At 48.7% G+C, this 17,472-nt stretch overlaps 2 protein-coding genes across 4 annotated transcripts; both read right to left on the reverse strand.

Annotated features, from left to right (window-relative positions):
- Positions 1–496: 496 nt before the first annotated feature.
- On the reverse strand, positions 497–10,824 carry katnal1 (katanin p60 subunit A-like 1). Of its 3 annotated transcripts, none has more exons than XM_061841896.1 (11): positions 10,516–10,824; positions 4,257–4,430; positions 4,034–4,194; positions 2,734–2,884; positions 2,526–2,635; positions 2,334–2,439; positions 2,102–2,260; positions 1,905–2,031; positions 1,687–1,821; positions 1,271–1,397; positions 497–1,200 (listed from the first exon to the last, which is right to left on the reverse strand). In XM_061841896.1, exons 1-11 carry the CDS (start codon positions 10,753–10,755, stop codon positions 1,002–1,004), a joined length of 1,689 nt encoding a protein of 562 aa, XP_061697880.1. In that variant the 5' UTR covers positions 10,756–10,824; the 3' UTR covers positions 497–1,001. The 3 variants fall into 3 exon arrangements, with proteins under 3 accessions (XP_061697880.1, XP_061697879.1, XP_061697881.1); XM_061841895.1 differs by lacking the exon at positions 10,516–10,824 and adding an exon at positions 6,766–7,158; XM_061841897.1 differs by lacking the exon at positions 10,516–10,824 and adding an exon at positions 6,531–6,724.
- Positions 10,825–12,496: 1,672 nt separating this feature from the next.
- On the reverse strand, positions 12,497–17,181 carry kbtbd7 (kelch repeat and BTB (POZ) domain containing 7). Its single transcript, XM_061842362.1, has one exon. The coding sequence runs from the start codon at positions 16,811–16,813 to the stop codon at positions 14,933–14,935; it is 1,881 nt and encodes a 626-aa protein (XP_061698346.1). The 5' UTR covers positions 16,814–17,181; the 3' UTR covers positions 12,497–14,932.
- Between the last annotated feature and the right edge of the window lie 291 nt (positions 17,182–17,472).

Raw genomic sequence — 17,472 nt, forward strand, 5'->3', positions numbered from 1 at the left:
CTTTTGGCAAATGTTGTAATGTCCTCACTAAATGTGTCACTTTGGGATACAGCGATTAACATTTTGGTCCCGGGTAATGAAGATAATTATTATTCCAGCCTCAGTTGATATCATCTGGGCGCTGAACCTGCTACATTATTCTCACTTATCACACCATTAATGAAAGGGTCTTCTTCTCTGGCTTGTGACATTTAAGTTTTCCAGTAGGAAAGCGAAAAGTTCAATGACGTCACGTCACGTTCATGAATTCATACTTCGTGCGCAGGACGCCCTTTTCACGAAAGCCAAAAAGTCGCTCTGAACGTTTAGATGAGTAAAGTTACTAAACTAAAGCGAGGCTGCTTTATAAAGCATGAAGGGCAAGAAGCAAAGAATTTGTGACCTAACACAAAACAACGTCGCTACACTATCGAGCGTATAAAGAGGAAAGAGCTACATTAGGCAAGATAAAATGATCCATGTTAGAAGGAAATATGAAAACCCTCATGACACGTAATGAAGGGCATCTACTTATTTATTGGTTTTGAGGAAACGTCGCAAACATCCCCGCAAGGTCCGGCGGCGCACGCGAGGCGGTGGTTCCGCTGAAGCGCTAAAACATGTCACAGCGCGCCTGTGCTGGCATTCCCTGAAACGCCGGCGGCATCCCGCCATCGCTCCGCCGGCTCTGCTACCAATTCCGAGGCGGAACGTCGCCGGCTCGACTTAGCGCCGCCGTTCGGCGTCGGTGAGGTTCACGCGCAACGGGCAGCGCCAAAAGCCGTCTCCGTTCCGCAAAGAATATTTTCTGAAAAGTCCTGACCGGATCATTATGGTTCACTGTCCATCCTGAGTTGACGACAAAAGCAGGAGAGTCCACTTCAGCCGTCGTTTAAAAACTTACTCGCAACAAATGAAGGGCTTGCGGCGAACCCAAAGAGGTTTTGAAACCCTCTCGCGTATTCATCTGGCAAACTAGACATCAGGATTAGAGGTTAGTCAACAGTCGTCCCCGGAGCGCTTCACCCCGAACCAAACTCGGACATCCAGGCTTCGTATCGTTCCAGATCCGCGGCGGACACCGACTTGGAGATCTTCCTGAGCGTCAGCGTGAAGTCCTCCATCATCACGGGCATCTGCAGCTCTTCTTTGGACAGGGCTCGGATCTCCTCCGGGGTCAGGCCCTGGATCCGCCGCCGCATGGCCATCATTGACGCGTCCCTGAGGGGAGGCGAGTGCAAAGATGCTGGACTGAGTTAGTCCAAGGATGAGTTTGCATCTCGAGACCAACCTGCAGACGTTGGTGATGTCTGCTCCGGAGTAGCCCTCCGTCTTTTCGGCGATAAGGTCCAGGTCCACGTCGGCGGCCAACTCCACCTCTCGCAAGTTGATCTTGAGAAGTTCCACGCGACCCACAGCTACAAAACGTTTGGATGTAAATGACGTTAAGATGGCATACAGAGGGAAGCACTTCTCACGCATGAAATTAGGAGGCAATTGTACACCTTACACAATTTTTTTTACGTGGCCTAGCAAGCTAGCGCTACCGCTCGCGTGTAAACATGCTGCCGTCGTGCTGAACTCATGATCTGACCAAACACCGTCACCGTTGACACCGTGAGTGAGAGCGAACTGAACCCGAGCCGCCTGCGCCAAATTCAGGCGAGACTGCCACCGCACCATCAGTGACTGGTTTTATAGCGCCACCTGTCGGCAAAGGGATGTAGATCCGCTTCTCCAGGCGTCGGCGCAGCGCCTCGTCAATGTCCCACGGGAAGTTGGTGGCGGCGAGGACCATGACCATCTTTGAGGGGTCGTCGTTGTCCTGGGCGCCACCCACACCTGGAGGAAACAAAGCGTTACGACGAGACGATAACACGGTGAAATACGAAACCGAAAAAAAAAAAAAAAAAATCTCTCTTTACCATCCATTTGAATCAGAAGTTCGGATTTGACCCTGCGACTGGCTTCATGTTCATTGGACGTTCCCCTCCTGCTACAGATGGAGTCGATTTCGTCGATGAAGATGGTCGTCGGTGCGTAAAAGCGGGCCTGCGGCAATCACAAATCATCGCTTTTGATGACATTTTCCTTCATCGGGACTCGCGCGACACGTTTTTACCATTTCGAAGAGCAGCCGGACGAGTTTCTCGGACTCGCCTCTGTATTTGGAAGTCAGCGTCGACGAGGACGTGTTGAAGAACGTCGTGCCGCATTCGGTCGCCACGGCTTTGGCCAACATGGTCTTCCCCGTGCCCGGGGGCCCCACCATCAGCACACCCTGTCGCAAAGAAAATGGCATTCTCTCCACCTGACAGGACTACCATAAACCTGGTCCCATGATGTGTGTGTACCTTCCAGGGCCGGCGGATGCCCTTGAAGAAGTCAGGCATCCACATGGGCAGGACCACAGCCTCTCTCAGCAACTTCTTAGCATCCTCCAGATCCGCTAAGTCGTTCCTACCCGAAGAATGAACAAATGGGCAATGGGAGCGAAACCACCCCCCCTCCCCCCCCACAAAAAAAACTGCATTGTGTTTCCATACCAGTGCACGTTCAGGTTGCGGGACACGATGTCTCGCTCGAGCGACTCCACCAGGTCGCTGTCGTGTCCCACACCATCAAACCTTTTCTGCTCCTTTTCAGCCTTCTTTCCCTGACGATTCCAAAATCAGGTATTAGATTGGCGTGGCAACAACAGTTTGGGATCGGTATCGGATCTGAAGTTTTTCCAATGATTACTCCTTAACTGACCTCATCGTTGGATTTCACGTTGCGTCCACGCTCTGCCTTGGTTCTGGCCTGCCCGCGGACTTCTTGTCCGTCGCCTCGATGCTGCAGACCAGGGGAGTCTTTCTTCTGGTACTTCACGCCACTGTTGGGACGCTTTGCAGCGACAGGATTCCTACACGGTGCGAGGAGATGTCCGTTTTGACACGTCGAAACCAGGCTTTGTCTAAGACGCGTTGGAGTGATGTAAAAAAAAAAGTCTTGGGCCACCACAAACTTTGTGTTTTACTGACCTGATTTGGGGGTCTTGTTCACGAGTGAGCGAAGAATGGAAAGGGAGATCGGCCTGCGGTGATGCCGACTTTGTATCGGTCCGTTGTGGTGATGAGGGAGCTAAGTCGAAAGGCGAAGCTCTCAATTTACCAGTCCATCTACGTTCCTACCCTCACCTATGGGCAAGAACTGTGGGTCGTGACCGAAAGAACAAGATCCCGGATACAAGGGGCCCCAAATGAGTTTCCTCCGCAGGGTGTCCGGGCTCTCCCTTAGAGAACGGGTGAGAAGCTCGGTCATCCAGGAGGGTGTCAGTGTCAAGCCACTACTCCTACTCCTCCACATTGAGAGGAGCCAGATGAGGCGGCTGGGGCATCTGATTCGGATGCCTCCTGGACGCCTCCCCGGTGAGGTGTTCCGGGCACGTCCCACCGGAAAGACCCAACGGAACGGAACGACCCAGGACACGCCGGAGAGACTGTGTCTCTCGGCTGGCTTGGGAATCCTTCGGCATCCCTCCAAAAGAGCTGGAAGAAGTGGCTGGGGAAAGGGAACTTTGGGTATCCCTGCTGAAGCTTTCTTCCCCCGGGACACGACCCGGAAAAGCGCTAGATACTGGATGGATGGGTGCTTTTCCATTTCAGAATGAAAAAGTGGAAGGTCAAAAATGGGATTCGGTTCTACAGATACGCAATTCCCCTTCCCGCTTCCTTCAGGTCCCTCACCGCTGACCCACTCAAACACGATTGATTTCCGGAAAACTTTTTCAATGGGCGCTCAGCGGTCAAATGAGTGAACTTTTTTCAATTTCAGACACGGTGCCGTGATGGCAAACACGCACACCGCATGTCGCCATGCCACACGACGCGGTCCTCCACCGTCGTGCCCTCGCAGCACCTCGACGATGAACGGGTGTGTCGACGGCTTGCTGCGCTTTACTAAATATAGCGCGAAAAGCCCTTCAGCGCGGAGACCATTTTGTAACATAAAGATTCGGTAAAACAACGACTCGTATGCCGGTCTAAACGTTTGCACGGTCGTCTTTGCTCACCTGTGCTCCGCGGGCATGGGGGGAGGCCACGCAGCCGGGTCCTCGGCGCTCCCCCCTGACTGAGGAACGGGCACGCTCACCGGCTTCTCGGTCTTAAAGCCTTCAAGCACAGCCACGATGCTTTTTATCTGCTCCCACTCCTGCCTCAGCTCCTCTCTCACCTGACCAAACGGACAACCCCGATTGGCTGATTTGAAACACGACGGCAAAACGAGGCTCCCACCTGCTGCCATCGGACTTTCAGCGCCGGGTCCTTGAGGGTCTGGAAGTGCTTGTTGATCTGCTGCAGGACGCCCTGGTAGTACACGCTGGACGAGTCGTAGTTGCCCAGCAAAGCGTACTCGCGACCCTTTTTGGCGTTGTCATAGATCTCGGACAAATTCATGGTGCATGACAGCTAAAAGCAAAAACAACAACAACAACGATCGTAGTGCATCGTAATTGAGCCTTTGTGTGGAACTGATGCTAGTCAAGCAAGTCAAGTCTTGGTTGAAAATAATAAACAGACACAACTGGGGTTGAGTATTTGGATAATGGGTCTCCCCAGTCCATCGCCACCAGAAAAATGAAAACAAGTTAGCCTAGCGTCCTTTCAGTTCTTCTCGTTCTACTACTACGGTGCCTCTCACGGGTCCGTCGTGGTACAAGAACAGCTATCGTCATGCGTTCTGTGTTCCTTGCGTCACGCGCTAAAAGTACGATAAGCACTTGCGGATCTTTATCCAAGTCGTGTTGCCGGTTGCTCCAAATTGATGCGTGGACCTCACTTAAAGAACAGAAACGCAACGTCGAACGCTGATGACAATTCTCGGGCCCGTGACAAGATCCAGTACTCGTTTATTTAGTTTGTATCACGTATACGGACGTCACAGACCTTCAGGTTTAGAACATCTTGGTTTGGTGAATTCACATAAACACAGAAATAATTTCAGAAAGGCGTATGAATGGGGACGCGTTGCTACGTTATCGGTTGCTCAAACCAAAGCGGGCACTGTAAAGCGTCTTCCTTTCGACTGCCAGCTGTGATCAAGAACCAGTGCGAGAAAACCCAGCAGTTAGCAACCAAACGGCGACAACCGTGGCTGTCTCATATTAGCAGAGCCGATCTAGCAGCCAAGTCATTCCCTTATGTGAGAGTTTGCTCGGAGGATTTTGTTTTTGGAAAGTATTGGATAGTTTTTAGAATTTCACACCTACTTAGCAATAACTAAGTTCCGGGAAGGAGAAGTATTCTTTAGGGCCAAGGGGCTACATAACACTCGTCCGTGAATGCAATGCAAGTCTTCAAAATCTGCATTTTCTGTTTTATTATAATAAGTTTGCAAAAACGAGTTAGCGCACCGCTAGCTGTTTCGTGAGTTGAGTTAAAAATGTAGCCGTGGAAGTGGAGAAAGAGGTGCGGGCTCCACTTGGGACAAAAATCAAAATAATCTACACCTCTTTTATTGGTATAATTAACATAATTGAACACAACGCTGACTGTAATCACGCGGTAGATATTTAAATTGCGTTGCGCGGTATGCTAACCTTAGCAGTGTGGAGACACAAGTTGCTTATAATCAATGGATACGGCCGCACGACGAACCCAGCCATTGATGAATCAGTTGTAGGCCTCCAGACCTTTGTAATTTTTTAGTTGGTCCACGGTATGAGCGCTTGTTGAGAAGAGGAGATAGTTGACGATGACTGGATAGGTTACCCACGCCCACAGTTCGAAATTCTTCTTCTCCATATTTGTTTCTCCAAGGCATATGGGTCGATATTGTCGATCAAAGCGCACTTCTTGTCGTAACGGTTTCTTGAAACAACATCTAATGAGCACCGATAACTTTCCAAAGTCTTTTTAGCCATCACGCGTCACTTTTAACAGTCGTACGGACATTTGTGTAACTCCGGTCTGTATGCAAAAGCAATAGAGTGAACCCATCCAACATGGCCGGGTGCCCCGGATGTAGTCACGTGGTCGAAAACAGCCTATAAGATGCGCCACATGTACAGCTTTTAACCACATTCTATATAAAGAGTTTTGCTCCATGGAGGGCAATGGAAAAACCTGAACCATCACTAAACCCATCCAAAATATTCAACATGCTCATCTAAAACCATATCAGGGCGAAAGATGTTCCATAACATTTGCGTTTTCTGATTGCTTTTTTTTTTGCTTGATCTTATTCGCGACAATGCGGCACGAGGTGTGGCGGCGCTCGAGCGCCCTCCATCGGTCAGGCGCCCCCTGGCCCCGTCCCGCTTCCAAAAGGACGCAACACAAGAACTGCACGAAACAAAAACGCCCTTACAAATACGATCACGCTGACTTTTATTGATTTTTTGTTTTGTTTTGTTTTGTGTTTGGTTTGTCGTGCTGTGGAGCTGCACAAATTCCCCAAGCCGGATCACGTCAAGCAAAGCTTTTTTTTATTTATTTATTTTTTTTTGTAATTTCTTTTTTTGGGCTCATCACACGATGCACCTGTTCCCCCAACAGCCACCCACTTGCCTTATTTCCACTTGATTCGGTCCACGGTCCATCCGGCTAACTGTCGCGATCGGCGTCGCTTTCCGCTCGAGGCCACCGACGCGACAACGAACCGGGCGGTGATCAATAATGAAAAAGGCACCGCCTCGTCGTTTGTTTTAAACAAAAAAAAACAAAAAAACAAAAACCGGCAACGTCCGGGACGCCGATGTGGGATGTCGGAGCACAAAAGCAAGATGAAAAACAATCGTCATACCTGCGTGAAGAGCAAATGTTTGCTCCACGATGAAGTGTTACCATGGCCGCGGAGACGCCCGCCGCACAATGCAGATGGCGCGATTAGTGCTGCGTTCGCGTACTCTTCACATGTGCGGAAAGTCCAAAGTCCTCGACCCTTCTCGCGGCTGGCGGATTCCACAACCACTCCTCTTTGTCTTCTGTATTTAATCATTAAAATCTTCTCGCGTGAAAATAATCTTCTTTCCTGGTGAATACGAGCGACTTCATTCGGCGCAAAACGATATGAAATGAATGAATGAGGTGGAAACGGTCGCATACTTCCGGTTCAAGTGAAAACTGAATTTAATATGCGAAACAAAAGTGAGGACGCGCATGTTGGTGTTGTGTTCATGGGGACGTTCATTCCTTGAAAACAAACACGAAACCCGAGTTTGGACCTCATTTCCCCTGACAGACTCCGTGGTTACGTGAAGGCAGCATTAATAATGTCGCCAAACCACCAGATGCTCCGAACATTACTTTTAGGGAATATTGACAGACTCATAATATACCATCAAGGTCAAATATATATTAAACAGTTAATATAAAAAAATTTGTTCTGGGGCGGAGCTTTTTACAACTTACATAAGGACGTGGCAAATAATACAGTACAATATTACAATTAAACAGTGCACAATTAAATACATATGTAAAAAAGATGAGGACAGTTTTGAATTCAGTACCACTATAATTGTGTCAACTTTGGACTATTAGTGTACATATTTTATATATATATATATATATACAATTTTTGGGACCAGGTATTACAATTTCACCTTATAAAGTAGAAAATAATAAAAAAATAAGATAAATAAATCTAAATCACTTTTATTTTTCAGGCCACTTACATGAAAAAAAAAGTGGCATATATAAGTCAGGAAAAGGGTGGGACAAATAATTTTACATGCACATACGTTATCGTTAGCAATAGAAAAAAAAAAAAAAATATATATATATATATATATATATATATAGTGCAACAAATTTAACCCACTATAATCAATATGGTGGATCAGCTGCTAAAGCGTTGACCTCACAGTTCTGAGGTCCCGGGTTCGATCCCGGCCCCGCCCGTGTGGAGTTTGCTTGTTCTCCGCGTGCCTGTGTGGGTTTTCTCCGGGTGGGCACTCCGTTTTCCTCCCACGTCCCAAAAACGTGCAACATTGATCGGACACTCTAAATTGCCCATAGGTGCGATTGTGAGTGCAGCTGTTGTCGGTCTCCATGTGCCCTGCGATTGGCTGGCGACCAGTTCAGGGTGTACCCCGCCTCCTGCCCGTTGACAGCTGGGATAGGCTCCAGCACTCCTCGCGACCCTTGTGAGGATAAGCGGCTGAAAAAATGGATCACAATCACACCTAGGGGGAATTTAGAGTCTGCATTTTTTTGGGATGTGGAAGGAGAAAATCCACACAGCACAAAGAGAACATGCAAAGTCCAGACAGGCGGGGCCGGGATCGAACCCGGGATCTCAAAACTGCGAGGCCAACACTTCACAGCTGCCCCACCGTGTCAGCAGGCTCGTTCGTACGAAAGAAAAAGAAAATTCTTGCGATCACGACCGTCGCATTTGAGAAGATGTAGCTGAAAACTCGCCAGTTATGCTCATAGACGTTTCGGAGAAAAACATTTTTCCCTTTCAGGGTCAAAGGAAGATTTATTTTGAAGGGCACGGCACCTTTTCGCCCTTGCATTCACGAGAGTTGCTACGTAGCTGATTGTTTTCAGTTTTCTACAAGATTTGGGGAAAATCAAAAACGTCAAACGAATTTGTGTGGCTTTCTACTTCCGGCAACTCTCTGTGTTGCCGCTGAGTGAAAATTGAAGCTCCCAGCTTGCTGCGCGTTAGCAATAACTTGTAACCAAAAAGCAGCGTTTTATACATGATATGTAATGTTTTCAAATGATCACTGATCATCTGCTGGCTTGGTCATGAGCGCACGAGAAGAGAAATTGAAGCGACAAAGGCAAAGAAACGACAGGATGAGGCCGCCCCGTGATGACGTCGTCGTTTTCCAAGTCCAAGTGCAGCCAATTCTGCTTTTGTAAGCGACAAAAATATTCGCTCCACCAATATATCGTTGCATGCATTTCATAAGTGCGACACGGCAGGCGGACGGCGGGACGACGTCACAGGAAGCGCCCGAACGCCGTCAGCACCGACAGGTTACGGCTTCCCGCTGTCTGGGCTTCCACAGGCGCCCGACGTCGCCCTCCGAGGCCGGCTTGAGTCTCAGAGGTTTGGAGCTCTTGAGCCTGTAAGCCAGCGTCAGGAAAATGGCGTCCACGTGCTCCTTCTCGGCGGGGTCCTTGGCCGACGTCTCGAACAGGGGCATGTCGTGGGCGTCGGCCAGGCGCTGCGCCGCCGACGTGGGCACCCGGCGGAGGTCCCGCAGGTCGCACTTGTTGCCCACCACCACGCGGGGCGCCAGCGGCCCCACGGCGTGCCGGCCGCACTCCTCGATCCAGTCGGGGACGCTCTGGAAGGTGGCCGGGCTGGTGACGTCGTACACGAAGATGACGGCGTGGGCGCTGCGGTAGTAGTGCTCCACCATGCTCTTCCTGAAGCGCTCCTGGCCCGCCGTGTCCCAGATCTGCAACTGGCCCCACCCCCCAGGGAAGAAACCGTTTAAAAAAAATAAATTAAAAAAAAAAAAAAAAAAAAAAAAAAAAAAAATCGCTGCAGTGGCATCAGAGCGGAAACAAGTTGTGAAAGGTTGTGGGTTGGAATCCTCGTTCAGGCCCTCTTGTGTGGAGTCTGCGTGTTCTCCCGGTGCAGGGTTTGGGCTTCCCATCACATTGGACGTACAGTCCAACCTCGGTTCTCGACCGCAATCCGTTCCAGAGCCGATTTGTTAGAAAACCGAATCGGGATTTCCCACGTCTGCGTACGGAGGCTGCGTTATACACAATCACAGCGCGCGTCGTGGGTCAGCTGGTCGGCTCGCGTGCGTTATTTTATTTCCGGGTTTTGTCCGGGGCGTTAAGAGTTCCGATTTTCGTTGGAAAACAGAAGACAAAAAAATCTCGAAATTTTCATTCGAAAACCGATACGTTTGACAACATTCGAGAAACCGAGTATTCACTGTACTTGTTTATTTAGGTCAGGGGTGTCACACTCATTTTTGTCGCGGGCCACAATTGTAGTTACGATTTCCCTCCGAGGGCTGTTATGATTGTGAATATGTGAAGATATTTACAGATGAAATTTATGAACTGGTTTTGAATCAGAAATCATGTTTGGTAACGCAAAAACACAAAAATAATGGAAGTTTATATACATCGGGGGCCACATGAAATCACGCGGCAGGCCGGATCCGGCCCCCGGGCCTTGAGCTTTTCACCTGTGATTTCGGCCTTCAAAATGTCCGTAGGCGTGAAAGTTAGTGTGAATGGTTTCTTGTTCTTTCTTTTAGCCCAACTATTGCACATTTTATTCTAAATGGCAGTAAAGAAAACATATTATGATGCGTAAACATAGGCTAAAGCATTCCCGAGACCATTGTGAGGCTAAGCAGCTCAGAAAATGTTTGGACGGAATGAAGGGTGCCTCCTACTGGCTTGGAGTGCTATGACATCCTTTTCCACCGCAATACTTTCATTTTAAAGAACACGTTCAGTAAAGTTCAGTATGTTTCGTCAATTTTTGGGGGAAATATTATCACTTCGCGGAGAAGTTGTAGAAGACGGAGAAGGTCCGTGTTCGCGCGGTGGACTTTGTTGTTACCTTAACGACTTCTCCGTGGAGCTCCAGCGTCCTCTCCCTGAAGTCAACGCCGATGGTCGCCTCGGGGTTCTTCGGGAAGGCGCCGCCGCAGAAGCGGGACGTCAAACACGTCTTCCCGACGTTGGTGTCTCCGATGACGATGATTTTAAAGACCCGGCACGGCGGCGACGACAACTCCAGGGAGTCGAAGAAGACCGAGTCGAAATCCTCGACGCCGGCGCTTTTGTTTTCCATTGCCATCGCTCATCCTTCGGCTCGCCGAGTGGACCGGCCATGAAACCCTTGGAAAATCTCGCGAGAGCGGCGCGAGATTCGCCGAGAACGTGCACACATTTTTTTACTTTACTTTTTAAAAAAATAAAAAACAAAAAACGATTCAACCGAAAAAGTAGAAACGTGTATTAACACGTATTTAAAATTTGTAAGGTAATAATAAAAAAAAAAATCCTTGTTAAATAATTTTTCAAATTAATTGATGTCGACCAACTTTTTTTTAAACTTCATTCATATCTTGTATTTAACAAATACAAACGTATTAATATCCTGGATTAAAACGACAGTAAAATACTAACAAGGGAAAAACACCAATTCCAACTTTTGTTATTTTATTATTTATGATTTAAAAAATGTTCATTATGAATACCAATCCTACTTTATTGGCTGGCGCCATTTTGCGTTCAAAAAATCTTTTAAGTATCTAAAATGATCGTACATCACATCCCAATCATGTTTTAATGTTAATCTTTTGAATTATTGTTGCTTGGCTGTTTGTGTCTGTGAATTATGAACATTACAAACCTCCTTAAAAGCACATCATGTGGAAAGCTGAAGACGTTCAGGAACGGATGAGAAAGAAGTTGAGCTCTGTTGGTGTGGAAAGGTTTAGAAAGCCACTTCTAAATATTTGGGAGTCCAGTGAACCACAGTGAGAACCATTATCCACAAATGGGAAAAACATACCAACGTGGCGAAACCCCACCACATAATGCCCCAATAGGGCAGCGACAACTTACCCAGAAGTTCACAAAAGACACCAAAACAACATCACAAAAACTGCAGGCCTGACTTGGATGAGTTAAAGTCAGTGTTTATGACTCCACCATAAGAAAAATAAACGGCCTGCATGACAGAATTCCAAGAAAAATAAAAAATACAAGAGCAATAAGGCCCATCTCAATCCTACCAAACCATGTCTTGATGATTCCCAAGACTTTTGGGAAAGTACTGACCTGATGTGAAGAATCCTGAACTTTTTGGAAGGTGTGTGTCCCACCACGGTGGGTCTGAAAGGAACACAGCATTTCAGAAAAATATGTATGTGGAGGTGGTAGTCTGATGATCCGGGGCTGTTTTGCAGCTTCAGGACCTGGAAGACCTGGTGTTGATAAATGCAACCATAAATTCTGCCGTCTGTCAAAAATCCCGAATGTCCAGCCAGGATTTGGGTTCTTCAGACCCAAGACATAACAACAAGTCCACCTCTGAAAGGCAAAAACAAATTCAAGAATTTGGAGTGGCCTTGTCAACGTCCTGACCCAAAACCTATTGAGATACTGCAGCACCAATTACAAAAAAAAAAAGCGGTGTTCGAAAACCCTCCAAAGTGGCATAATTACAACAATTTTGCAATCATGAGCGATTTGCATCACAGTCGAATGAGATTAACATTTTAATCTAATCATCTAGCGAGTGTAATCAATTAGATTGCAAATGATCGCATATTTTGGGGCTTGTTTTAGTATTTTTTTTTTTTCATTATTTTTGGTGCGACTGTCGAGATAAAGCCACAAAAACAAAGTCCTGCTACTCGATAACGGAGTTTATTAGCAGGTGCACTAATACTGCCATTGTAATCCAGTTTGTTTTACACACACGCATCAAAAATATATATTAACATTGCATCATTGAATTTAGTCTTTATATAAAACAAAATTGTAGCACAGGCAAATATGCAGGTAACTAATACGATGTGGATATTATACTCGGAACTGAACAGTTACTGCTGAGGTGGGATGTAGCTTGTGGCTACTATTAGACAGGATCAATAATATTGATTGGGTTTACTTTGGAAAATGTGGTTGGGGTAAAATATGTTGATACGCTCATAAAAAATGAAATAACAAGAAAATATGACGACGTCGATGAATGGGTTTCTATTTTGTTTAAAGGTACAAAACAGAAAACAGGTGCTTCAGATGCACAAAAATTATTCTCAAATTCTTTTGCGTACAATGATGTGCGCACTCAGTCAAGACCGAAACCAGGTTGCGCTCAGGACTTTAGGTACCCCGGCACAATTTATGATCCCTGATCCATTTTTCAGAGGCTACGGATGACATCACAACAACTTGTGCTTAGTGCTCGGGTGAAGCCATTTAGAAATCAACCAATTGCGTTTTCTTTTTCAAAATCATAACGACCGGAGAAATTACACAAATGACCCAGATCCAAAGTCAACATAGCCTTGAGATTCTTGGCCCGATAACGCGCACACAAGTTGACACGAACGGGTTTGAATGACGACTAAAGGAAACCTACCATCTCCCGCTACAGAGCCTCGCAGTGACATCTCTGGATTCGGAGTCCTGGGGAAAGCGAAAGATCTGCCAGAAAAAAACTCTTTGAACTGTGTCCAACTGGAAAGGCGAGGAACTGAGAATGCCAGTCAACGGTATTCGGATGAGGGATTCTGTTGAAACCAAAGCACCATCGAGTCCGCCAACAAACATTTCTCTCACAACGGCCAGGAAAATTGTTCAAGAGGGTGTAGTCTGCCTTTCGCCCGAAGCTAGCTGGGGTAGGCTCCGGCTCTCCCGTGACCGTTGTGAGGATAAGCGGCTTGGATAATAGACGGATGATGATAATGACCCGAAACGGAAAACCCAATCACGAGAAGATTGTGGTGTGGCCATCTCAGTCTCCTGAGCTTAGAAATCATCGAGTCTCTCTGATCTCAGGATCTCAAGTCTGCAGGTGATCCGAGACAGGCCAAGAACTGACAGGAACTGGAGGCCTTTTGCCAAGACAGCGCTTCATGCACAACAAAACACACAAAGTTGTCATCCGTGTTGAAGGGGGCAAGACACCCTGGGGGTCAACTTTGGGTCAGGGTCAGTTGTAGAGTTTCTCTTGTCATTCAGAGTTAAAAACAGTCAACGCGGTTATTTGATCATGAATAATTTCGGCCGAGCACAAACCGTGGGTGAAAGAAAACATTTTCTGTTGTCATTCACGTTCTCCCCGAAAAAAAAAATGGCTGCGAAATCAGTAATCCTGCCCGTGTATGTAAACGTCTGAGCAAAACTGCAAATCATGACGGGTTTGTCAATTGGTTAGTAAACAATGTAGTAGAAACAGACAAACTAATAAACACAATAGTAAACATAATCATTTAATACCTCTCGGTGATATTTTGGTCCTGTCGGTGCAGCGCTACAATTCAACAGAGAACGGACACACAATGTGCAATCTTTATTTGCGTCGCAATTTGCGTACGTCTTCCACAAAACCCACAAACAAAATGGCCTCTTTCAACAAAACTGAAGCGCGAGAGCAAAATTCTGCGCGGTTGGCGTCAGCTGCCTCGCTGGCCTATTCTTGAACTCCACCGGCTTCGCTCCCAGAATAAACTTTGGAAAGTTGTCCTTACTTGAGCGCGCCTTTCTCTTTTTTGCAACGCGCCACACTGGAAATGGAGCAGGTAGACAGGCCACGACCATCTAGCTTTAGTAAAGATAAACACGTCTATATAAAGCACGGATGGGAAATTTGCGGTATGCAGGCCACAGGTTTAATTGTAACGACGACGAAAACATCAGAAGAACATTTTCCAAAAAGAAGAAAGCCCCACGACACGGTACTGACCCACGGACGAGGGTGTTTTCAAGTGAGACAGAGAGCAAGTCTTGCGCGTGAGAAACAAAACGCCAGTACGGAATCACTTCATGAACAAAGTACTGGTACACAACAGGAGGGGGGGGCCCCCCCCCCCCCCCGAAAAGATGGGTTTTAATTTTGGGACCTAAAACGGGTCCATGAGTCAATTTTCATTGAGTGACCAAAGCTATTTTATTGATCATGACAGAAGCAGAGAATTTCTTGGCAAATGACTTTTTGACAGACAACCAATCCCGGGCATACAGCACCTCTCGCCCAAAGTCAGCCGGGATAGGGTCTTCCTCACCCGTGTGGAGGAAAAAAAACTGTTAGGGTTGTTCTGATCCAAATTTGCAGTCATTCACAGTTTTGTCGTAAATTCACATGCCGTGTTCTTAATGATTAGTTTATGTACAGTCGACGTTTTATGGCAATGGATATCTGATTTTGGTAAGTGGCGATCCTGAGAAGGAACCCAAAGTTTCTAATGAATACACTGAAACTTCCCCGCGATCGGGAGGTCAACCCTGTACAAGTCCGACTACCAGTTCTCGTCCGAGAACGAGCTGGAACTGGCGGAGTCGGAATCGGCGTCCGTCAAGCCGTCCAGATCCCAGTCAGCGCTGGATCCGCTGTCGTCGTCCTCTTCGGTGGAGAAGCTGTGCGCCGAGCCCAGGCACGCCGGGTAGACGCGTGTGGAAACGCACACAGGTCCCAGCGTGGACACGTAGACCGCCATGACGCTCTTCCAACTCTCTCGCACCGGCTCGTACTCGTGCACGAGGACGCGGTTCTTGTTGTGCTGCAGCAACGTCTGCGTGAGGAGCAGCAGCTTGCCGCCGTGCTGGATCACCTGGTAGTTGAGGGCGCGGCTATCGATGGGGACGTCGGCCAACCGCCGCCACTCGCCCCGTGCCGGGCTGTAGGCCTTCACCACGGGGATGTCGCACACGCAGACGATCTGGTCCTGATACACGCAGGCCTTGTGCAGCTTGTCGCGCCGCAGCGAGCCGCAGTGGCGCCAGCGGTTTCGGCGCGGGTCGTAGCACAGCATGCGCCGCTTGTTCACCACATACAGGTGGTCGTTCAACGCCACCACCTGCATCTTACCGAAAGAGTGCGGCAAGGGAGCCACGAAGGTCCACTGGTTCCTCTGGACGCTGTAGCACTCCACCTCTTTCAGCCGGGCGTCCGTCACTGGGTTCCTTCCTCCCAGGAGGTAGACGTGACCATTGAGGTAGCCCATCCCCGAGTGAATCCTTCCGAGCGGCCTCTCCGCCAGTTCCTGCCAGCTGTTGAGGACAGGATTGTACTGCCAGAAGTGTTTGGAGAGGTGGGACGCTAGGTATAGGTTGTTTTCTGGGCTGGAACAAGCGATGAGCGACTCCATAGTGGAGCGTTTATAATCCTGGCTGCTGAGATCCTCGAGAGGCGGCGTCACAAAGTAGAGGTCCTCTGAGTACGGGTCGCAGCACATGATGTTGTCGTTGGGAAGACCGAAGAACAAGATCATTTCTTTGGCGCTCACTCCTATCCTGTGCTTGGGAACATCCAGAGACGCGGACACGGGGCAAGGCCTGTTGAAGAAGGACTCCAGGTACTTCTCGATGAGCGGCCGCGCCGCCAGCCCTTCGAGGTAGCGCTTGTCCCTCTCGGTGAACAAGTTCCAGCGCACGCACCTCAGCGCTCGCAGGGCGTCCTCCTTCGTGGGAGGCGCGTTGGCCTCGATCCAGCGCAGGGCGGCCGAGCACACCTCGCGCTCGCAGGCCACGTCCAGCGTGTCCAGGGAGAGCAGTTCCTCCAACTGGTGCAGTTCCAGGTCGCACAGCTCCCCGGCGATGCACAGCTGGCCAAAGTTCTTGGCGATGAAGGCCCGAGCGCTCTCTTTCAGCTCGGGGTTGTCGTAGGTGTCCGCGAACTTCAGAACCCCCACGCAGTTGGCGAGGTCTAGCCTGCGGGTCATGAAGCCGGAGCAAGCCTTCCTGATGTACTCCAGCTGGAGCATGTTGGCGGCCGCGTACAGCCTCTGCACGTTGCCCTCCGTGATGGTCACCTGACCCGTGTAGCAGTAGTCCACGATGACCGACATGGACTCGGCGTCCACCCCGCGGATGGCCACCCTCTCCTGGACGCTCTCGGTCAAGCCGCCGGTGAACATGCTCTTGAAATAAGGGCTGGCAGCGGCGAGGACGTTGCGGCTGCAGTGGAAAAGCCGGATGGGGTCGTCCCCCGAGGGTCCCCCGGTCCTCCTCGCACCGCCTCCGCCGGGCTCCAGGGGCTCTCCGTCGGGGTCCACCTCGATGGTGACGTCCGAGAGAAGGCGGCTGTCGTACAACGCCTTCAACTCCCCCATCAAGGACCGAGCGTGACTGACGTCCTCCAACACTTCGGGCCCATTGAAGCAACCCAGCACCGAAGCCATTTTTTTTTTTTTTTTTTTTCCGGGTCTAGTTTTTGTAATCTCACGTCGCGGAAGCTTTCTTATAAGACGCCGCCTGGCGCGCCACCTCCGCGGCTAGGCGACAAGGACACATCCGCTCACGTGAAAACGTCGAATATATGCTTTTAAAATATATTACCAGCCTCGAAACGCTCTTGCTGGACTCTCGTGTACCTCGAGGTGGGTCTGAGCCATCAAACGACCGCAAGGTGCGCTTTAAATCCACCTAAACGGTGTTGGTTGTGGTCGTTTAATTCCGTGTATGCTAATGCTTTGGGAAAACAAGCACACCGCCGGGGACCCAAGGGGCACCACACGGCAACGTGTCAAAATAAGAGATAATATATATATATATGTGTGTATTTCTCTTAAAATGTAAAATAAAATTCTATTTATGATGAAAAAGTATATGAAATAGTATTCTTTGCTGTAAACTGGCAAGCGTTACGCAGTTCAATCGACATTTAACCTCAAATTACAACACGAATCCCATTGTTCTGAAGGCACCGCAGGCACTTCCGCTGTCGCCCGCTCCAAGTGGACTCAAACTCGCAACGTCAGAGCGAAAGTGCTGCTGTGATTGGCTGACATAACTGGGTCAATTTCAACGGGCGAACTGGATCATTTGAAAGGCGGCTGGC

The sequence above is a fragment of the Syngnathoides biaculeatus genome, chromosome 14 (assembly GCF_019802595.1).
Source record: "Syngnathoides biaculeatus isolate LvHL_M chromosome 14, ASM1980259v1, whole genome shotgun sequence".
NCBI classification, from domain to species: domain Eukaryota; kingdom Metazoa; phylum Chordata; class Actinopteri; order Syngnathiformes; family Syngnathidae; genus Syngnathoides; species Syngnathoides biaculeatus.

What these genes read in the sequence shown, in the direction of transcription:
- katnal1 (XM_061841895.1), bottom strand. Translation starts at nt 7,065, where the DNA reads ATGCGACCGTTTCCACCTCATTCATTCATTTCATATCGTTTTGCGCCG. An exon ending in TGAAAGTCCGATGGCAGCAG is followed by an intron (nt 4,195 to 4,256) that starts GTGGGAGCCTCG and finishes CCGTTTGGTCAG; the next exon opens with GTGAGAGAGGAGCTGAGGCA. An exon ending in TCCGGCTGCTCTTCGAAATG is followed by an intron (nt 2,032 to 2,101) that starts GTAAAAACGTGT and finishes TGATTGCCGCAG; the next exon opens with GCCCGCTTTTACGCACCGAC.
- kbtbd7 (XM_061842362.1), bottom strand. Translation starts at nt 16,813, where the DNA reads ATGGCTTCGGTGCTGGGTTGCTTCAATGGGCCCGAAGTGTTGGAGGAC.